Here is a 22,696-nt window from a genome sequence, read left to right as displayed (position 1 = left end):
CAGTGCTTAAGACTTGAGCAGTAACCATGCAACAGCCTGAATGCTGTCCTAATGTTTTAATTACTTTTCTATTGCTGTAATAAGATACCACAACAAAAGAAATTTATAGATGAGTTTATTTGGGGTTCATTGTTGTAGAGTTAAGAGTCATGACCATCATGGTAGGGTACATGGCATCATGCAGGCATGATACTAATTGGTGTATGCCTTTAATCCCAGCACTCAGGAGGCAGAGACAGGAGGATCTCTGTGAGTTCAAGACCAGCGTGGTCTAAAAGAGCAAGTTGCAGGACAGACTCCAAAGCCACAGAGAAACCCTGTCTCGGGAAGAAAAAAAAAGCAGCAGTTGAAAGCTCATACACAGATGGGCAAACAGGGAGAAGCAGAGAGAGAGCACTGGGAATGGTGCAAGCCTTTTGAGACCTCAAAGCCCAGCCCCAGTGACATACCTCCTCTAACTAAGCCACACCTCCTAATCCTTCCCCTAGTATTCAAACATGTAAGGCTACAGGAGCCAGTCTCATGCAAACCTGCCATGAGATTTCCTCTGCCAAACAGATGAGTCTATCACTTCTAAGTTCAGTCTCACTCAGATTCTCAGGATACAGGCAGAATAAATTCAGATTCTTTTTCAGAATAAAATATGAATCACTTCTAGCCCATTTAATCATAAAGGCCTCGTTCCCCTCTGAAACTTCATGTGCTAGCTTCAACTATCCATATATTTCTCAGCATTCTAGTCTTCCACCAGATGGCCAGTTTCACTCTTCTTAGACCATTCTAGTGCTTCATTAGACTGCAGCTGAAAATCTCATCCACATTCCTCTCACAAACCATTTGCAGAGGCCTACAAAACCACATGGCCGGGTTTGCAGTAACAAGTCCACTCCTGATGCCAGTGTTCTGTGTTAGTTACTTTTTCATTGCTATGACAAGGTACCTGTTGAAGGATGAGTCTATTTTGGTTCATGGTTTGAGGCTGTACTATGGTAGGAAAGGCTTTTGGTGGCAGGAGTTGGGGGAGATGTGTATATTTCCTAGATGTTTCTAAGTCCTGTCAAACTGGCAGTCAAAGTTAACCATCACACCTAACTACCCACAATGGTAGCATTTTTAATATCTAGCATATATCACACAGAAAAAGTAACGCTGGGACCATGGGAGAAAGTTCACATCATCTCACCTGCTGTGTAGACTCATGGAAGCATGCAAGCAGGACTCTGCTCCTTCGTAGCTACACCCAGCCCCCAACAGAAGAGTTCTTTGACAGAATGGGATGCGTGAGACAGGAGCGGAGACCTGAAATGGACCAGTGCTGGCAGGAGTGATCAGGGAAGACAGCTCAGACTGATCCAAGCAGCATGGTAGCTTCCTGCAGGAGGTGATCTGTAGCTGGCCATGAGATGAACCTTTAAAGACAATGAGGAGATAGAATGGAGAGGAAGGGTTCCCAGTATGGCTCAGGACACAGGGTGCAGGTTATGAGGACCGTGAGAAGACAATCTGCCAGAAACAGGGCATGAGGAGACCAAGGAGTGTTATAGTGAGGGACAAGGGCTTGTTTGAAGGAGGTAAAGCTGAAGCCACACTCACTGTGGGAACTGTGCAGAGGGACATTTGGGCACAAAAGTTAGAAAAAATGTCGCACACCTTTCTCTGTCCTTCATTGCAAGCTTTCAGCACTCAGGGGGCCAGACTGTACGTGAGAAACCTCGGAGCTGGTGCCTGCCAGCTTCCCTGTTTGCAGTCAACCTGGCAGGGGTGGGGGGAGCCGGGACAGAAGGAAGGGGAGGGGCGGCTGCTGGCACAAGCCGAGCCGCCTGCTCCGGCGCCAGCTGGAACTGAATTCAGTCTTGGAGTTGCCACCAGTCTTCTCGGGCGCTGACTCCCAGCTCTCCACACACCATGGCCACGAAAGTAGACAGCAAATCTGGGAGGTTCACCAGCAATAGCTGTGACTCAGTCACAGCTCGAGAGCACGTGCAGGCTGTGACCCGAAACTACATCACCCACCCCCGTGTCAGTGAGTATTCATGTCCAGCTGGTGAGGGGAGTGGGCTGCTGGGAATCTGCTTTTGCCTTTGAAAAGGATGGCCAAGATCTAGGGAGATCAGGGGCCTCTGGGGCCAGTGGAGCCGTGCAGTGGCACAGGCTGAGCAGGGGTTACCTCTGCAGGTGGAGGGATGGCGGTCCCCATTCAGGCTGAGGAGAGGGCTGGGGAGCAACTGTTATCCTCAGGATCCTAGCTAACATTCAAGGTCCAGAGAGAGCTTGAGAGAGAGAGACGGTGGAGAGAGAGGAAGGGAATGAGAACACATGTGGGCCTGTGGGTAAATGGATCTGCAGTGACGTGTAGCAGTATCATCAGTGGCACTGAGGGATTCAGTAACCAGTGTGCTGTGCCTGTAATGGCCTCCTAGAGGAGAGGATCTGGATATAGAAGCACGTATTAGAAGGGCATTCTCCACAGGGAGGGTAAAATGTGTGTGTGAGTGTGTGTATGTGTGTGTGAGTGTGTATATGTGTGTGTGTGTGTCTGGGTATATGTATGTGGGTCTGGGTATGTGTATGTGTATGTGTGTGTGTGCTTGTACACACAGGGTGGAGGTGAGGTGTGTATGTGTGTTATGTGTGTGCTCCTGGATATAATGTGCATGTATGTTCAAGGAGAGAGAACGCATGTGGATTTATGCTTACATGATATATGAGAACACATGTAACTGTGGTAGTGTGTACTGCTGGGGTAGGAACATGCACTTGTTCACACACGGTATGCCTTTCTCAATTTGTCAGTAGGCAACTCTGTGCCTGATGTGTAAGTGTAAGCCAAGCCAATGCCAGGGACAGAAAACCTGGCAAGGTCTACAGGGCCAAAGCCATCCCCCATGTTCTTGTCCAAGGTCACTCTCCCTGGCCCAGTAAAGTCTCAGGCAGCCCAGCTTACTGGAATAAACCAGCTGAGTGGCCCCAGCTGAGCAGGGCCTGAGGCTCCTACAGGGGTGCTGGGGGATGGGAAGGAGCTAGACACAGCCATCCTTCTTCACCCTGACTCCAAAGCTACCCAGCCCCACAGGGCATCCGGTAGCTGAGCTCAGAGTGAGCAGGGTGCAGCAGAGCCCTGGGTGCTGGGCCAGCTAAGCCTGAGACCCATAGAGTATGAACCAGCTAGGGAGAAAGGTGAAAGGGGGCAGGCCGGGTTTCTCAAGGTGGCCTGAAGGCCCTGCCTCATGGACACACAGAGTAGAGAAAACCTCTAGGCAAAGGCTTGGGTCTCCAGGGCCCAGAAATCAGTGGAGAGAGGGGCCTCATTATGCCCAGGGTTTGCGCCATGTGATACCCTGCCCCTGCAGGCCCAACCACCTGTGGGCAAAGGAGAGCTGCCAGGTTGGGTGGGGCAGGAGTCTGGACCTCCAGGCTCAGCTTTCCTTCTGGAATGTGGCCTTGCAGGGATCTACAAGGATCTCCTGGTACAACCTTTGTGCAGTCTCCTCACCCCACCTTTGCTTCCAGCTAGCTGGAAGCTCGAGCTAGGGCAGCCTTCACCAGCTCCTTCCTCCTGCTAGCTAGTGTTTATTGTCAACACCCTGCAGGTTCTCTCTCTCCCTCCCTCCCTCTCTCTCTCTCTCTCTCTCTCTCTCTCTCTCTCTCTCTCTCTCTCTCTCTCTCTCTCACACACACACACACACAAGATCACACCATCAGTGACAGAGCAAAGGCTACAGAAGTGTGCCCTCCAGGCTCTGCCATGGTACCCTACCTTATCACAGGATACCCGAGGGCCTGGACTAGCCCTCCAGGACACCTTCCTAACCTAGCTCAGCCTAGTTCCCCATACCCCTCCAGCCATCTAGGGTACCTGGGTGGAGAGTTCTTCCGGGGAGATGTGGCCAAAGGTAGGAATCCCTCCCCCAAAGCTGTTGCCTCCCTGACAAGACAGGTATGCTGTGCCGCCCCCCCCCCATTCCTCCTCCAGCCAGGCCCTCCACTCTCAGACTCCAGGCACTAGTTTGGGCTGAAGAAGTAGAGAGGGAGCCTAGGGCCAGCCCAGACGTCAGCGGTCCTAGGCATAGAGGTAGTCTGGCCATCCCAGGGCACAGCTGGGGCTGGAAGGGTAACTTAATGCTGGGCTGAGGGACAGAAAGGAGGGGGAGGACAGAGCTGGGGCTGGACATGAGTGCTGGCAGCATCCTCCTTGGCAAGCGGGGCCCCCCTTCAGTGGAGGACCCCCACCCCCCAAAGGTGGCTTTGTGGGATCCCGGGGTCGATGTGGAGCACTGCATGTGGGGTGCACAGCTCGTGCAAATGTGCAAAAGGACAAGGACCAGTGGTTGGAGGGATGCAGCCGTGGGAGCAGTTCACCCGGGGTTTGAGAGCCAAAGGGCAGGGAGTTCCGTAGAGTCCTAACATTCTAACACCCCCACTTCCCCCCAGTGCTGACCCCCTCGCGGCCCCCCAGCAGGATGTGGGTGGAGGAACAGGGCCTGCTGCCCTAGGCTTGCCCCCACCATGGCCTCCAGCCTGCTCGGGGGAGGGGGAGCGGCAGGACACTGCAGGTGTGGCTGGTCAGGCGCTAATTAGGACCTTGGAGGAGCCCTGCTGAGCCTTTGACCAGGAAGGCTGGGGGGAGGTGGGGGTAGGGAGCTCTCTTCCACACTGCAGCCCCCAGTATCAGAGACAATGGGAAGGGGTAGGCAGTGGGGGAGAGTGTCTGCTGAGTCTGGGGAAAGCACATTGAGGGAGAGAATGCCCTGAGGTCAGTGAGCCATCGATCTCCGGGCAGCTCATCACCCTGTGTCTTTCTTCAGGGTCAAGTGGGACTTCCCTGGGTGGGCAGTGCCTTAATCCCTCAGTGCCCCAGAACTGGCTGAACCTCTCCACTTTAGTTTATCTCTCCATGCTAGGAACACAGTCAGGGTTCCCACCAGCCAAGGACATCTTTGTTGTTCAGTGTCCCTTTGCCTGAGTCCTAACTGGACAACTTAAGGGTGGGTGTCCACACCTATGAAAGCAGGAGATCGGACTGGATGTAAGAGTGAGCTGGAAGGAAGCCAGGACTGTACAGTGAATCCTTCCCTCCCCCATCCCCCCTCTTTCTGTCTCTGTCTCTCTGTCTCTGTCTCTCTCTGTCTCTCTCTGTGTCTCTCTGTCTCTGTCTCTCTGTCTCTCTCTCTTACACACACACACACACACACACACACACACACACACACACACACTACCAACAACAACAACAATAAAATCCGAAACCAATCCAATAAAACCAGATGGCTCTGAGAAACGGTCTAGTCTTGTGTTGGGGTCTACAATCCCTCAGGGTGCCAGTCTGTGGTGCTGGGGATTTCTAAGGGAGAAACACGGCAGAGATAGGCAAGGGCAAGGCCTGAGAGCTTGTTGAATAGAAACTGGTACTCAGTAGTTTTCTGCAGTGAGGCCACAATGCAGAGAGCTGTGCCCTTCTCCAGCCACTCTGATATTGACCCCAATCCCTTCCTTCATCACTCAGGCAGGGTGCCCAGCATTGCCCCCCAGTCCCTTCCTCCATCACTCAGGCAGGGTGTCCAGCATTGCACCCCATCCTTTCTTCCTTCACTCAGGCAGGGAGCCCAGCATTGCCCCCCAGTCCCTTCCTCCTTCATACCAGGCAGGGTGCCCAGCATTGCACCCCATCCTTTCTTCCTTCACTCAGGCAAGGTGCTCAGTCTCCAATCCCTAACCTCCATCTCCAGGTACCCTCTCTCCAGGGAGAATTGCTGGGCTACAGGGCTAACAGAGATTTCTCAGGATGAGCTGTGAAGTCATGAAGTCTGGGAGCAGGCTGTCAAAGCAGAAAGCAGAAAGGCCCCAAGGCTGTGAAACCGGAAGTGATCCTTTTGGGCTCTGTGGCTCTCTTCTCTCCTGAGACAAGACACCCACTCTGGCCCCCACTCCCTGTAGTCTCTTGATCCCAAACTTACTGCTGTCTTCCTGCAACTCTATGGATCCAGCAAAATGCCAGCTCTCCCCAGGCTTGGAAACATTCACCTGCCAGTCCAAAAGTTTCCCCACCCTGGTCGGGTGCTGGTCCTGGCCCGGCCTCTGCTGGTTTCACCAGCTCCACTCGATAGCATCCTCACAGTGTAAATTCCATCCGAGAGTCTGTCATGCCCCCCACCTGACACCCGCCACCCTCGCCGACCCCCACCTTCAGTACAATACATATTCTTTCTCTTCTTTTCCACTGTGCTCCTCGGCAGTCAGGAGCTGGGGGTGTGGCCCTTGTGCTGGGCATCAAGACTCCCATTTGGCTTGGGGCCAAGGTGGGGATACCTGTTGGTCCTGTTGTGGGACGTATGGGAATAATGAACTGATAGAACCACTTAGTGCCTTCCAGAACTCAGCCAGCCCTGTGTGCGTGGGGAATGTCAGTCTTGTGCTGAGCATGGCAGAGACCATCTCTGACAGCTCTCCTGACACTGGAAGCCAGCCTAGAGGAGTCCTGAGTCACCTCCCTCCTCTCTGTCCTCTAAGGCCCTGAGCAGCTGGCCATCAGGGGTTCTTTCAACTCTGTCATGGGCACTTTTCCTCAACTCCCTGGGGCTGGATGGAAGGCTCCCCTTAGCTCAGCCCCCCCCCCCCCCACACACACAGCTTGAGATTGCTTCTTCTTGAGCATCCGCTCTGGTCACCAGCCCAGCCCACCCTTCATCTCCTCCACTCCTGGCTTTGCACCTACCTCACCTGCCCATCTTGCCCTCCACGTGGCCCTTCCATCCCACCCGCCCGTCATCTCACCAGCCCATCCTGATCTTTCCCACATTACATCCCTGTAGTTTCCATAGTTTCAGCAATGTCATGCTCTCTTTGGTGCCACTCAACAGACAGAATTTAAAGAAAGGAAGGGAAGAAGAATGGGGGGGCGGGAAGATGCCCAGGGAACAGGGAATGAGAGGGAAGGACTAGAGCCTGGGCTGCTCTGTAAGAGCCCTTCTGTGGGGGACATTGTGGGTTTCTCCCAAGGATGCTAGACATGGACGGAGAGGGAGAGGGTGGCCAGGGGGATGTGCCTGATGATGTGGCCCTCTCGTGAGGGTGGGTGCAGGGGCAGAAGGACATTGAGGAGGAGCCATTGAACACAGGTGGTAGGTCTGGCCTGAGGGACAAATGCAGGGTGGGGAGCTGGCCTTTCACCCCAGGAGGGGCTTCTCCTGGAGCCTGCCTCAGATAAAGGAGGACCTCCTTCAGCAGCAGAGGGAAGAAGGCAGGTAGATGATACAGGGGCAGTAGATAGTTCTGGAAGGGAATGGGGTGTCCTACCCTGGCAGTTCAGGGCTCAACCTTGAGCTTTACAGATAGTCCATACACTAGGACCGTCCTGGCAAAGGCCAGCAGAAGAATGGCTTTATGTGTTTGCTCCTTGTGCATGTGCTGTGAAACATTAAGTGACTGGGAAGGCATACACAGGGACACTGGCTTCCTCTGGGGCCAGCATGCTGTGGGCCATTTGGGGCCGATGGGGGCTCAGGGCAGGCCCTTTCCAAGGTGTGCCACAAGCATGCCAGTGACTTTGAGCCAGGCTTTTTTTCCGTCCCAGGCCCATTAAGCCCACCTCCCCTGAGCTCCTGGGCCTGTGAGTGACCCACCCAGGATCAAGTTCCTTCCCAGCCCAGCGCCCCACTAATCTGGTCTGGCCAAATTACTTGTCTCCATTGTATTACTGGTGGCCCATAGACTCTCTGAGAGAGACTAGCTATGGTACTCCATTGCCACAGTCAAGGGACCACAGCCTCCTCAGAGCCCCTGAGCTAGCCCCAGCAGGACCAAAAGTAGACTTCCTACCTATCAGTCCTTTGATTTTACCCTGGAAGCTGAGCTCTCTTGTGTGTGTGTGTGTGTGTGTGTGTGTATGTGTGGTGTGTGTATGATATGTGTGGTGTAAATGTGGTATGTGTGGTGTGTGTGTATGTGTGTGTGATATGTGTGTATATGTGTGGTGTGTGTGTATATGTTTATGTGGTGTGTGTGATGTGTGGGGTGTGAGTGTGGTATGTATGGTGTGTGTATGTGTTTTGTGTGTATGTGTGTGTGCATGTGTGTGTATATGTTTGTGTGGTATGTATGGTGTGTGTTGTGTGTGTATGTGTGTGTGCATGTGTGTGTATATGTTTGTGTGGTGTGTGGTGTGTGTATGTGTGGTGTATATGTGTGGTGTATGTGTGTGTTGTATGTGTGTATATGTGTGTTGTATGTGTGTATATGTTTGTGTGGTATATGTATGGTGTGTGTATGTGTGTGGTATGTGTGGTGTGTGTGTAGTATGTGTGTGGTGTGTGTATATGTGTAGTGTATGTGTGTGGTGTGTGTGTATGTTTGTGTGGTGTGTGTGTGTATGTTTGTGTGGTATGTGTGTGGTGTGTGTGATGTGTGTGAATGTGTGTGGTGTGTGTGTATATGTTTGTGTGGTGTGTGTAGTATGTATGTGTGGTGTATGTGTAGTATGTGTGTGTGATATGTGTGTATATGTGTGTGTATGTGTGTGGTGTATATGTGTGGTGTGTGTATATGTTTGTGTGGTATGTGTATGGTGTGTGTGTGTGTGTGGTGTAAGTGTATGGTGTGTGTGATGTGTGTGGTGTATGTGTAGTATGAGTGTGTGTGGTGTGTGTATATGTGTGTATGTGTGTATATGTGTGTGTATGTGTGTGGTGTGTGTGTGTATATGTTTGTGTGTGATGTGTGGGGTGTGTGTGCACGCATGTGTGGTGTGTGTATATGTGTGTGTATGTGTGTGGTGTGTGTGTATATCTTTGTGTGGTATGTGTAATGTATGTGTGTGGTGTGTGTGTATATGTTTGTGTGTGATGTGTAGGGGGGGTGTGCATGTGTGGTGTGTGTGGTGTGTGTGTTTCTTTCTGGTATCACCCTCTTCTCCCCAACAGGATGCCCAGTGAGCTTGTGGGACCTGACCAGGGCTTGGTAGAGGAAGCAGAGGCTCATCAGGGCTCATCAGTGCAGGGTGAAGGGAGGGCAATGGGCAATGGGGCCTGGGGATGGGCCTGGAGGCCACAGCTGTGCCCCAGATGCTTTCGGAAAATTCAAATGGAGCTGGGAAGAGGGAGTAGGTGAGGTGGGGGTTGAGGCCAGAGGGGAAGCACATGGGGTGGAGAGCTCAGCGGGCCTGGGCAGGACTCTGAGGAGGCCTCTGCCCTCATGCCCTCCTCCAGAATCCTGCAGGTGTCGGGACAGTGGGGGGTCTGTGGCAGGGGCTTGACCCTTACAGCAATGGTGGCTGGTGCTGTCACAGCTAATGACCCTGATGGCACAGGCTGAGGAGGAGGTGGGGGTGTGTTGAGGGCAGGAGACAGGATGCTCCTCTCTCTCTCTCTCTCTCTCTCTCTCTCTCTCTCTCTCTCTCTCTCTCTCTCTCTCTCTCTGTCTCTCTCTCTGTCTCTCTCTCTGTCTCTCTCTCCATTTCCCTCTCTTTCTCTCTCTCTCCTCTGTGTGTGTCAGCTGTCTGTGTGTGTCTCAGTGAATGTGTGTGTCTCTCTCATGAATGTGTGTGTCTGCCACTGAGTATATGTGTATCTCAGTGATTGTGTATGTGTCTTATTGTGTGTGTGTGTGAGTGAATGTGTGTGCATGCACATGCAGACATTTTCCTTGGAGGTAGAACACAGTAGAACTTAGAGGTAGACCCTCACCCACTCCTCCCCTCCCCAGCCTACAGGACCGTGTGCAGCGTCAATGGGCCTCTGGTGGTGCTGGACCAGGTCAAGGTAAGACCGTTCAGTCTGCTTTCCAGCCCCTAGGCCGTATCCAGGGTTTCTTTTAAGCTGCCCATCCAGAGGCCTTGTTTTCTTCTTTTTAACTGTCACCCCTCAAGTCTCCTGCAATTTCTTCTTCACACTTTGTGTGGCTGTAAAAATCACCAGTACTCTGGGGCTAGGGACTCGGGCTGGGGTGAGTGCTGGCCCTGGAAATCCTGGTCTACCCAGACTGCCTCTCCCTCTCCTTTCTGCTAGAGATCAAACCCAGGACCCTTTCCCTGCCTGATTTTGTTGAGCAGGTTTATTGCCTTTTTTCTTTTAGGCCCAAGTTAGCATTCTCTGACCTGGAATTTCCCTCTTCAGACTAACATCCCTTCCTCTCCAGTGAGAGGACAAACACCGAGGACAGCAATGGTTTCAGAGACTCAGGCTCACAGGGAGCAGAAGAGGAAAGAGCAGGACTTTTGTTTTAGGTTTCTTGTTGTCCCTGTCTCTCTGCTCTTGGGCGCCCTCTTGTGGTTGAGACTCCAACCGGCTGGACTTCCAGTCACCCCGGATTCGGATAGGGGAGGGCCTCTCCTAGAGCAACCCCACCCGCCTGGGCCTCAAGAGGGCTCAGAGAAGGGAACACCTACGTGTTTCTCCTTTCACCAGTACAACCAAAACCGCCATTAGTGGCCGTCATCGCTGCAAATCTGAGCAGGGAAGCCCTGGGGAAACGGCCCACTTTAGTCACTAGTTCAAAGGGCACTTTCCCCAAACTCATAAGGTCAGTAGTGTGTGGCCATCAGGGGACAGATTAACAGCCACGATGTTGATAACTAGACGCACCATAACATGTCACCAAATGTTATTACATTTTAATAACAAAAATAGTACACCGGGCGGTGGTGGTTGCAAACCTTTAATCCCAGCACTGGGAAAGCAGAGACAGGTGGATCTCTGTGAATTAGTAGTCAGCCTGGTCTACAGAGCGAGTTCCAGGAGAGGCTCCAAAGCTACAGAGAAACCCTGTTTTGAGAAAAAAAAATGCTTGCTCCTTGTGCCCAGAGAAACAAAGACAGCTAACCATCTGTCCCTTTGTCTCCACCCCCGTGGGACAGCTGTGTGAGACCTGCAGTCTATGCTCATATTGAGGTGAACAGCGCATGTGCAGAGACACACGTGTATCCCTGCAGGATGGTGGCCTAGCAGGTTGTGTTTCTGGGTATACTGATATTTGTGGCGCTTAATCTCCAATGTCAACTGCATTGGATTTTATAACCACCTAGGAGACACACCACTGGGTGTGTGTGTGAGGGCATTTCCAGGGAGGTTTAATTGAGAATGAAAGACTTGCCCAGAATATGAATGGCACCATCCCATAAGGGGTCCCAGGCTGAATAAAAGGGAAAAGGGAGATCGGATGCTGAGCTCCAGAAGTCATCTGTCCTTGTGACCTCAAGCTCTGTCCCAAGTCTTCCCTCCATGGTGGGCTGCATCCTCTCAAACCAAGAGCCAAAACAATGCCTTTTTAAAGTTGTTTTGCCACAACAAAGAGAAAAAAATGAATATGGATTTATTTAGCAATATCATTCTGTTTACAGGTTCTGCTGTTACAGATAGTTCATGAATACACACCATTTTATCCTGATTCTCTCATTGCTACATAAGAGCTACAGAGGAAGAATTGTGTGTTCAAAAGGAAACTGCATTTATAGATAGATATTGGCAGAAGGTCTGTGCTCAGGAGCAGAGTGAGTGCTCGCGAGGCTCACTGGGGTCTATCATCAGCACCACAAATAAATGCACAGATAGATACTGGTCAGGACAAGAGCGCCTTCTCTGACAGGTGAAGTGATTGGACTCCCCGAAGGTCTGTGGGAGCACCCACCATCATATCCCAGTACACACTGAGTGTGTTCTCATCTGTGACGTTGCTGTAAGCAAGAGCCTCACCGACTGAGCCTTCTTCCAGCCCCCTTCTCCTCTCGCTCCTCTTTCTTTCTTTCCTGCATTTTGTGTTTGTTTTTTGGGACAGGATCTCTTCTAGCCCAGACTGGCCGCATCATTATGTCTGAAGGACAACCTTGAACTCCAGAGCACTTGCTTCAATTTAAGTGCTGGTTCTCTCTGGCTCCATATTCCTTATTTTGAAACAGTGGTTTTTGTCTATAACCATAGAAAGTTAGTAATTGTTTCAAAGCTTTCTCTTTTTTTTTTTTTTTCCTGAGACAGGGTTTGTGTTCTAGAACTTGCTTTGTAGATCAGGCTGACCTGGAGCTCACAGAGATCCATCTACCTCTGCCTCTCTAATACTGGAAATAAAGGCTGCTCCTCCAATGCCCAGCTTTTACTTTCATTTGTGTGTATATGTCTGTGTACATGTCTGTCAACCGGAGTTAGAGGATGCTGTGAACTTTTAATGTTGAGTCATCTCCAGGCCTCCATAGACAATTTTTTTTAACTTTCTCCTCCAGTTTTTGGGATACTGATTTATTAATCTTTTAATTCACTAATAAAATGAACTTCACTGGAAGGCTCCCTGTTAAAGTAATCTTGTATTCCTGAAATCAGTGCCGGGAATTTAATCTTCATTTAAATTTGTTTTCTGATTTGTTTTGCTTTGTTTTCCCTTAGGTTTGGTTTTGTGACTTGGTCTGTTTCTGCATCTCTGGACTGAGTTTGTGAATGGTCAATGAGGATTTTGGGCTCTCTGTCCATGAGCAGACAGCCTACAATTTGCCAAAAAGGGCTTTATTTTGGTGTCAATATCACTTGCCTCATAAAATGAATTAAACCCAGTAACCCTCCCCCCCAGACTTTTGAAACGCTTCAGCAAATTTCAAATTGTTTGTTTTTGCTTATTAGAATTTCCTGGCACAAAACTATGTGGCTGATGCTTTAAACAACTTAATATCTTTAAAATCACAAAATCTTACTCCACAAGTTTAAAAGGAATAAAAATCGTATGTATGAAATGATTTTATATGGTAATTAGCATAATTTAATATCCAATAATGTGAACACCACTCATTTATTTATATAAGTTCATCTTTACCTATAAAAAATGAAATAAACTTGTGAACTAATTGAATTGAGTAAAAGCACATAGAAAAATAACTGTGAAATGGTTAAAAATAAATTACTGAATCAGTCAAGGTGGTACAAGTCTTTAATCCCAGCACTCAGGAGACAGAGGCAGGCAGATCTGTGAGTTCAACTCCAGCCTGCTCTACAGAGAGAGTTCCAGGACAGCCAGGGATCTTGTCTCAAAAGAAAAATAAGATCATTCTTTCTATAATTTTTAATTGTTTTTGGTTGGAGTTGTATTCTCCTAAGTCTTCATAGGTTATTCCTTTTTCTTTTAAAGATTTATTTTATTTTTATTTATGTGCATGTGTGTATGTGCCCACAGAGACCAGAAGATATCGTTGGATACTCTGCTACTAGGTCCTCTGGCCCTGTTTTCTTTCCCTTCCTTCTTTCCTTTCTTCCTTCCTCCCTCTCTCTCCCTCCTTTTTTCTGTTCTTTCTTTCTTTCTTTCCTACTCTGACTAATGCTTCCATGAGCATTCACATACAAGATTTTATGTGGATATGTATGTGTTTAGTTTATTTCACAGGTAGATATCTAAGAGTAAAACTGCTTATGTCAAATAGTAACTCTAAACTTTTGAGAGACTGCATGTTAGTATAAACCAAGTGTATTGGTTTATACTTGGAAAAGTAAAGACAGTTCTAATTTCTTTCTATCCTCAGTAGTTTGTGTCAGTATCCGATTTCTTCCCTGGCCACCCTAGCAGGTGTTCAGGGTTACCTCATCATGGTTTTGATTTTCATTTTCTTGTTGACCAAGGAGAATGACCATGAACATGTTGCTACCTGCCTACTGGCCATATCTGCATCTTTAGAGAAATGCCTATTTGAATGCTTTAATCAAATTCTTTTTATCATAGGAGTCTCATATATTTTGTATATTAACCTGGTTTTTGTTTAAATTCCTAATCATTACACAGATGTCAACCCAAGCTCCGTAGCTAGGAATGGGTTTCTCACTGGTTCACGGTGACACCTGGAAAACAAGTAGTCTATTCTGGTGACAAGTGTGCTCCTCCTTGGTACTCAGGAGACCTGGGTGGCCACAATGGCCACTTTGTGCTACTGATTCCCACCCCCACACCACCTCACTCCACAGCTTGCCTGTATGGCTCCCATCCTGGTCACAGCAGCCTTGTGGTGGGGGGCTTATTCTTAGCACCCTTGTTTTAAAGAGAAAACTGAGGCTCGTGTGTTAGCGACTTAAGGGTAAACCGGTGTAAATAATTAGAGGGCTGCCACAAACTTGCACTAGGAAGGAGATTTGGGCAGAACTGACTGAAATCCCAGTTCTCTTCAGGGTGCCCCCTCCCAAACAAGACCCCTCCCCCACCTCAGGGCACAAAAAGACAGTAGCTTGAGACCAGAAGGCCAAGTGGGACGTGACACAGGCTTTACCCTGGTGACTCCTCTCCAACAGTTTGCCCAGTATGCTGAGATTGTGAACTTTACCCTCCCAGATGGGACTCAGAGGAGTGGTCAAGTGCTTGAAGTGTCTGGGACCAAAGCCATTGTTCAGGTCAGTGTGCCAAAGGGAGGTGTGAGCTCCCAATTCCAAGCCTGGGCAGGAAGGATGGCCGGTTTCCCAGAGAAGGCCCTCACAGAGCTGTGCCCCGAGCGCCCACAGCGGGAGGCCCCATTTCTTTCCAGCTAGCCCCCCAGAACAACGACCCCTAACTCACAGGTGTTTGAAGGGACCTCAGGGATCGACTCCCAGAAGACCACCTGTGAATTCACAGGGGACATCCTTCGGACTCCTGTGTCAGAGGACATGCTGGGTGAGAGTCCAGTGGCAGGGTGGGCACGCCTCTGTCTTTCCCTCCTGGCATTTCTAACCAAGCCCTGCACTGCGTGTGTACGTGTGTTTCCTGTGTGCCCCTCTGCATGTGCACCTGTGTTTCCTGTGTGCCCCTGAAGCCAGAGGTTTTATTTTCTCTTCTAGCTCCCATCTCCAGTGCAGGGCCCAATACAGAATGTGCTCAATAGGGAAGGAGTGAGGTTAAGTCATCGCAGGTGGAGCTCAGGGCCCTTCCTCACCTGCCTGATCCTCTGATTAGTCATCAGCCCGGGCCCAGGCCAGTGGTCAGGGTGACTCCAAAATGCCTTGCCTGTGAAAATTCTCAGAAGAGGAAGGAAGACACCCTGTCCTTTGCCGGGACAGTCATGGAAGTCGGCCATGTGTGATGGTGGTGGGGGGCTGAGGAGGAAGGGAGCACAGCATGATGGGATTCTAGAGAAGGAGTATGTGGAGCTGGTGGCCGTGCAGAGGCTGAGAGCCCTGACACCTTCCTGTTCCCCTTGTCCCTCCCAGGTCGGATTTTCAATGGCTCTGGCAAACCCATCGACAAAGGGCCTGTTGTCATGGCAGAGGAATTTCTGGACATTAATGGTGAGAGAGTGGAAGCTCTTCCAGGCTTTGAGGACACAGCCCCAGCACCTTCCCATCCAAGCCATCATCGCTATGATCTTCCCTTGGAAGTCATGCAGGGACCTAGGCCAAGCAGTGCAAGGCCATGGCTGCAGCCCCATGATTGGCCAGATAAACCGGCAGATCGGCAAAGACCCTGTCCCCAGATCCACCATAGAACCCCAGACTGCTCCTAGCACTCCATTCTGTCATTGCACAGCACCTCTGTGGCCTTTAGTTCCCTGTGCTGTGTTCTGGGAGTCCCAGTGGGGGAGGCTCACAGCAGAGATGGACCCCTTGCCAGGACCCCAGCTACTCTTCAGGAGCCCTTCCCGATTCCCCGTTTCATCAGTTTTCTGAGGCAGCAATGAAGGCCTGTGGAGTCCCCTCGTTTGACCAAGGCCACACGGCAAAGTAGTGGCAAAGCACACGTCTGTTCACAGTCTCTGAGTCACCCTCAGGTGCCTAGATGCTGAGGGCCCTGCCTAGTTAAGGCGCTAAGGCAATGCTAGCTAAGACAGCATGGAGCCACGGCTTTTTAAACGTGAACCAATTCAAACGAAAGGAAATTTCATTTTTAAATTGCATCTCATATCACAAGAGCCATGAGTTCCCGGGTGACACTGCACACAGTTCCACTGTTGCAGAAGGGGTACTGAACAGGCTGGTTGGCAGAGGGAGACAGCAATGGTGGGCGGTGCTTGGAAGAGCTGGAGCCTGAGCCTGGCCTCATGATCACCCCTCCCAGGCCAGCCCATCAATCCCCACGACCGAATCTACCCTGAGGAGATGATCCAGACAGGAATCTCTCCCATTGATGTCATGAACAGCATCGCCCGTGGCCAGAAGATCCCCATCTTCTCTGCAGCTGGGCTGCCCCACAACGAGGTAAGGGATGCATAACCCAGGGTCAGGGACAAGCAGAGGCCTGGGCTTCCGGCTAGCACTGAGCACTTCTGTGCCAAGCAAAGAGTATCTGTAGGAATGACCAGCATCCACCCTGGCTGGTGTTTCCTGGCAGCTCAGGGCCAGGGCTGCATAAGAGGCTCTTCAACATGCACAGTCATGCATTGCTCTGGAAAGGGCTGCATGCTGTCCCCTAGTGAATGGAGTGCTCACTGGCTTCAGAGAGCCCAAGTAGATTCCAGTGTAGAAGCCCTGCTCAGCTGAGCCACAGCATGTGTTAGGCGGTCCTTGTGCCAGCGTTTGTCTGACTGCCACCACTAAACAAAAACCATGTGGTCCTCTCAAAGCCACCGGTGTGACAAGGTTTCTAGATATCCTTTCCTCACCACTCCTGCCAACTCTTTCAAGAGTCTCCCTCCCCACCACATCTTGGTTTGGGACAGAGGGCTCTCACAGCCACACACATTTAGTCCAGTAGGCTGTGGGAGGTACAGACTCTGAAAGCCTCGGCTATTGTAAGCTAAAGTTCCCAAATTCACACCAACTATTGCTCTTTGTGGATACTACCCTGCTCCTTGTGACAGGTGCCTTCAACTCCTTAGTAGCCAAGAGAACAGACCAACCCTGAGAAAGACTGTGGGACCCAGGGCAGTCCCCCACTCTCCTGGGCTTGGACTCTCCCCTCCCCAAGTTTCTAACCATCCATCCTCAGCGAGGCTCAGCAGGCCAGATGTCACAGGCCTCTGGTCCTGATTGCGTCCCTCCTGGCCCATCCTGTCTCAGATTGCTGCCCAGATCTGTCGCCAAGCCGGGCTGGTGAAGAAATCCAAGGCTGTGCTGGATTACCATGAGGACAACTTCGCCATTGTCTTCGCAGCCATGGGGGTAAGGGGAGCTGGAGGCAAGTTCCAGAAACCGTGAGAAACAGCCTTGCCTGCCTTTGCTCTAGCACGTTCTGATGGGGAACACTGAATCCTGCACCCTGAGAAGCCCCTAAAATTCAGGACCGTCTGGAGGCAGAGACCACAGCATGACTAAAGGGGGCAGGGATGGACTCAGTGCCCAGGGCAGAGGGACCCTAGAGCATCCCAAGGTCACAGGAGCTATAAGATGGGCCGTACTTGGCATGGAGTAGAATCCCAAGAAACCTACAGAGACAAGATATCTTCTGATACCAAGGGTCCTCAGAGGGCTCAATTGGTGACTGAGGAGCTGGGTAGGGAAGTAGCTGGCCAAGGGAGGACAAGAAGAAGCTGGAGGTTAAAAAGGCAGAGTTTGGGGGGAACTTGCTAAGTCTCTCCTGGGCCCTACAGCCACCTCAATGATTGTTCACCTATCTGCCTAGTGACTGTTACACTGAAAAGCTGGTCATGCCTAAGCCCCATCCTCAGCCACATGGCCTGCCTATTGCTCCCTGGCTATGTGTCTAGGTGAATATGGAGACAGCCAGGTTCTTCAAGTCAGATTTCGAGCAGAATGGAACCATGGGAAATGTCTGCCTCTTCCTGAACTTGGCCAATGACCCTACGTGAGTCCTTCCTAATGCTCAGACTGCCTTTGGAGCCTTCCCTGTTCCTAGACCTGGGATCCTGGGGTTCAGAGCATCCAAGAACTATAGCCATGGGCTAGAGCTGTGAGAATAACTCTTGTTTGTACAGAAAGGGAAACTGAGGCCTGGGGCATGCTGGGAAGCCAGACCAGGACCCCACCTGCCCCTCTGCTTTCCTCATACCTGTGCCACAGCAACTGTCCCAGTCAAGAAGCCTCACCCATGCATCTCCTCCACAAGGCCATCACTGGAGAGACCTTTGTCTGTGGCATTTATTTAGAAAATGCTCTATTTTGAAAGTTTGGAAGGTGGGATAAAATTAAAAGTCTAATAATTTATCCTGGGTATTGAGGGTTCCCCCAGACTAAATAGCAGAGTTCTGGAGGCTGAGCTGGCATTGCTAAGAGAAGATCCACAGGCCCAGAGCCCAGAACTGAAAGCAGCCAGCGAAAGGAAGCACGCTCAGGAGCGCCAAGCAGGACAGAGATGGTTTTGGCATCAGAATTGACCAGGAACCCCAGGCTGGGTTCATCTTATGTGTTTCCCTGCCACCATGTACATGCCATCCTCCCAGCCAACCTTACACGCCATTCTGGGCCTTCATGGGGCCCAGGCCTGCGCCTCCAGGCCCCTGAGCCCTGTCATGCTTGGCTTCCAGGATTGAGAGGATCATCACCCCTCGTCTGGCACTGACCACAGCTGAGTTCCTTGCCTACCAGTGTGAGAAGCATGTGCTGGTCATACTGACTGACATGAGCTCCTATGCAGAGGCTCTGCGTGAGGTATGCTGGCTGACAGGTGTCAGATTCAAACCACCCCCCTCTCTGTTTCTCCCTTGGCCTCGAGTCCCTCATCTGGGTCTGCTCCTCTCAGAGGGTCTCAGGGTTCAATCACAGGCTGGCACTCCTCTTCTGTCCCCTCAGTCCAACCTCCTAATCTCCCTCCCCTTCCTGAGTCTGGCCTCTCACCTCCCGACATACCTGCCATGTGGCTATTGCAGGTCTCAGCTGCCAGAGAGGAAGTGCCAGGGCGCCGAGGCTTCCCGGGATATATGTACACAGACTTGGCCACCATCTATGAGCGAGCCGGTCGTGTGGAGGGTCGGGGTGGCTCCATCACCCAGATCCCCATTCTCACCATGCCCAATGACGGTAGCCTCCGACACACCCTGCCATCCAGAGCCCACCCCATTTCCACCAGCCACCCCATCCCTCCCATGCTGAAAGCAGAACTCCTGTGTCCCCAGGTAGATGAGAACCCCGCCCCACACACTGAACAGGGTATTTGCTTGCAGATATCACCCACCCTATCCCGGACTTGACTGGCTTCATCACAGAGGGACAGATTTATGTGGACAGACAGCTACACAACCGGCAGGTACTGTTCCCTCTGATAGCGGCCTCATTTCTCCCCACATCTGTTCCCTTACCCCCCTAAAAAGAGTTACGCATCACTCCTATGTAGGAAAGCGGAGAGAGAGGCCTGCCCAAAGTCACACCATCAGGAGCAAGGCACTGGGGGAGCCTTGCTTCATAGCTAGCCACAGGCTGGCCCACTTGGCTATGGGACCTTGAGAAAATGATCCTAATGTCTGCGACCATGTCTATGTAGCACACCAATGTTCTGGGGGTACATTAACATATATGAAGCATGTGGAGAGCACTAAATAAAGAGCGTTTCTCTCCCACTTACGGTAGCTTTAGTGACACTCAATAGGGATGACAGGGCTGGGGCTCATTTGGTTAAGAGCCTGCCCAGCAGGGCTGGAGAGATGGCTCAGTGGTTAAGAGCACTGGATGCTCTTCCAGAGGACCTGAGGACCCGAGTTCAGTTCCCAGCAACCACATGGAAGCTCACAAACATCTATAATAGGATCTGATGCCCTCTTCTGGCCTGCAGGCATACATGCAGAGCACTCATAATAAATGCAGAGCACTCATAATAAATAAATGAATGAATGAATAATAAAAAAGAGTCTGCCAAGCATGTAGGAAGTCCTGGGTTCTATCCTCAACACTACATAATCCAGGCAACAACACAACCTGCAATCCTAGTTAGGGAGGTGGAGGCAGGAAGATCAGAAGTTCAAGGTCATCCTTAATTACAAAGTACCTTTGAGCCGGGCGTTGGTGGCACACACCTTTAATCCCAGCACTCGGGAGGCAGAGGCAGGTGGATCTCTGTAAGTTCGAGGCCAGCCTGGTCTACAAAGCGAGTTCCAGGAGCCTCCAAGACAATACAGAGAAACCCTGTCTCGAAAAACCAAAAAAAAAAACAAAAAAAAACCAAACAAACAAAAAACAAAGCACCTTTGAGTAGGGATAGCCTGGGCTACAAGACACCCTGTCTCAAAAGATACACACACACACACACCACACAAATTAAGCTTCAACTTGCTTGTACAAATAATCCGATGTTTTGAAATAGTGTTTCATTAATTAATTTCACCTCATTGCCCCTAGCTCCAGCTTCCTTCCTGCGTGGACTCACTTATGTAGACAACCCTCACTCTCTTCCACCTGGTAACCAAGGCCTAGAACCTGTGGGGAATAAGGCAGGTGGAGGGTAGCTGCTCACTTTTCTGTAGGATGAAGAATGGTCTTCTGAGAAGGGTGTGGAGGAGTATAGGAATGACAGGAGAGCCTGAGTCCTGCCTCCTGCTACTCTCTTCTGCTCCCCAGGTCTATCCCCCCATCAACGTGCTCCCTTCCCTGTCACGGCTGATGAAGTCGGCCATAGGTGAGGGCATGACCAGAAAGGACCACGGAGATGTCTCCAACCAGCTGGTAAGGAGGGGGGGCGGTGGATGCGGTAGCTGGAGTTCTGAACCCCGCCTGGACAAGAAGTTCCTGTCTGGGCAAAACTGGTACCCAGCAAGGGGAGCCCAGCGAGCAGGGGTGGTGAGCCCATGCTGCCCTTCCGTAGTATGCCTGCTACGCCATCGGAAAGGACGTGCAGGCCATGAAAGCGGTGGTGGGGGAGGAGGCACTCACCTCGGAGGACCTGCTCTACCTGGAGTTTCTGCAGAAGTTCGAGAAGAACTTCATCACCCAAGGTGGGGTGCGGCGTGGGGCGGGCCGGGACCTGGACCGCCTGGCCCTCCCCTTCTGGACCTTCACGATTCTGCGTGGTCCCCAGGTCCCTATGAGAACCGCACCGTGTTCGAGTCGCTGGACCTGGGCTGGAAACTGCTGCGCATCTTCCCCAAAGAGATGCTGAAGCGCATCCCGCAGAGCATGACAGACGAGTTCTACTCCCGCCAGGGGGCGCAGCAGGACCCCGCATCCGACACCGCGCTCTAGGGTAGCCCCCGGCTACAGCCTTCTCGCTTATGGTCCAGCCCTGTCTCTGCCCTATGTTTTAAGGGTGGGGGCTCTTTTTAGGGGCATGCTGAACTCCACCTCAGTCCTGTACTTTTATTTTAGAAGCCCCTCCTCCAAAGATACAGCTGAAATGGAAAACAAAAACGGTAACTGAGATAGATGAATTTGTCTCCGATGAAAACAAGATTGGGAAATTTTGGTTAATTGTTGAAGGTGAAGATGATACCATGTGGTTTGTAAAAGTATTTAAAAAGAAAAATCTAGTTGGACATAGTGGAGCACTCTTTTAACCCCAGCACTCAGGAGGTGGCAGAGTCAGGCAGATTTCTGTCAGGTATAATACCCTGTCTCAAAAAATAAAAAAATAAAAAGTAAGGAAAACTCGGTGCCTAAGCATCTGATAACAGAATTCCTCTTGGGGAAGTATTTACAGTTCAAATAAGAGCTGAGCTGATGTGACTGAATGGTAAAGAGTTTGCCTTCGGAAACCCAAAGTCCCAGTCCCGGCACCACATAAACCAGGAGGATCAGAAATCAAAGGATATCCTCTGCTACACAGCAAGCTGGAGGCCAGCCCGAGCTACATGAGACCCCATTTCAAAAAATAAAATAAAATATGAAAGGGCTGTGGCTATAACCTATTAGTAAAGTGCCTGCCTACTATACATGAAGTCTATGGGTGGGTCCCTACACATGAAGTCTATGGGTGGGTCCCTACACATGAAGTCTATGGGTGGGTCCCTACATATGAAGTCTATGGGTGGGTCCCTACACATGAAGTCTATGGGTGGGTCCCTACACATGAAGTCTATGGGTGGGTCCCTACACATGAAGTCTATGGGTGGGTCCCTACATATGAAGTCTATGGGTGGGTCCCTACACATGAAGTCTATGGGTGGGTTCCTAGCCCCACGAAATAAGATGGCTCAGCTGGTAAAGCACTTGCCACCAAGCCCGACTGCCTGACTACCTGAGTGTGGTCCCCAGGACTGGCATGGTGGGAGGAGAACACCAACTCCTAAGCTATCTTCTGACTTTCATGTACACACACACACACACACACACACACACACACACACACACGTTAAGGGAGGAGGGAAGTGAGCTGTGTGGGGTGGCTCACACTTTTAATCCTACTACTAGGAAGCAGCAGCAGGTGAATCTCTGAATTCTAGGCCAGCCTGGTCTACATAGTGAATTCCAGGACAACCTAGGCTGTATAGTGAGACCTGTCTCAAATAAAGTTCAGGAGGGAGGGAGGGAGGGAAGGAGGGAGCTAGGGAGGGAGGGAGGGAGGAAGGAAGGAAGGAAGGAAGAAAGGAAGGAAGGAAGGAAGGAAAGTGGATGATGAGTATTCTAAACCCAGATGTCCCGGCTGCCTGCTCTTCTTCAACGCCATCCCCTCCACATCTCCCAGAACTGCAGTTACAGATTGTGAGCCACCCTGTGGGCTCTGGAATCCAAACCTGGCTCCTCAGCAGGAGCGGCCAGTGCCTTTAACTGCTGAGCCACCTCTCCAGCTCCCTAGTCTGCTACTTCCTTCCTGTGCCCTTTCACATCTGCCATTGGGCCCTTGCTCTATTTTTCAGTGTAGTTTGCAGTTCCAGAATGTCCACTTTGTTCTCTTTAACCAACAACTCTGCATCAGTGTGCTGTGCTTAGTAAGATGTTGTCCCATTATTTATGCCACG

The 22,696-nt window shown here is 50.9% G+C and overlaps 1 protein-coding gene across 1 annotated transcript; it reads left to right on the top strand.

Moving 5' to 3' along the window:
* The first annotated feature begins 1,832 nt into the window (after positions 1 to 1,832).
* On the top strand, positions 1,833 to 21,642 carry Atp6v1b1 (ATPase H+ transporting V1 subunit B1). Its single transcript, XM_005071096.4, has 14 exons — positions 1,833 to 2,023; positions 9,697 to 9,752; positions 14,241 to 14,339; positions 14,505 to 14,598; positions 15,132 to 15,209; positions 15,976 to 16,115; positions 16,917 to 17,018; positions 17,564 to 17,661; positions 18,341 to 18,464; positions 18,683 to 18,833; positions 18,977 to 19,059; positions 20,364 to 20,468; positions 20,608 to 20,737; positions 20,821 to 21,642. The coding sequence occupies exons 1-14, from the start codon at positions 1,906 to 1,908 to the stop codon at positions 20,982 to 20,984; spliced, it is 1,542 nt and encodes a 513-aa protein (XP_005071153.1). The 5' UTR covers positions 1,833 to 1,905; the 3' UTR covers positions 20,985 to 21,642.
* The last annotated feature ends 1,054 nt before the right edge of the window (positions 21,643 to 22,696 follow it).

Source organism: Mesocricetus auratus, unplaced genomic scaffold (genome assembly GCF_017639785.1).
Source record: "Mesocricetus auratus isolate SY011 unplaced genomic scaffold, BCM_Maur_2.0 Super-Scaffold_100676, whole genome shotgun sequence".
Classification (NCBI taxonomy): domain Eukaryota; kingdom Metazoa; phylum Chordata; class Mammalia; order Rodentia; family Cricetidae; genus Mesocricetus; species Mesocricetus auratus.
Note: the sequence above shows the minus strand (reverse complement) of the source record. Positions and strands in the feature narration are given on the sequence as shown.

Excerpts from the sequence above, each read along its gene's own strand:
- Atp6v1b1 (XM_005071096.4), top strand. The coding sequence starts at position 1,906 with ATGGCCACGAAAGTAGACAGCAAATCTGGGAGGTTCACCAGCAATAGC. Across the intron at positions 18,465-18,682 it reads ATGCAGAGGCTCTGCGTGAG|GTCTCAGCTGCCAGAGAGGA; the intron begins GTATGCTGGCTG and ends TGGCTATTGCAG. Across the intron at positions 18,834-18,976 it reads TCTCACCATGCCCAATGACG|ATATCACCCACCCTATCCCG; the intron begins GTAGCCTCCGAC and ends ATTTGCTTGCAG.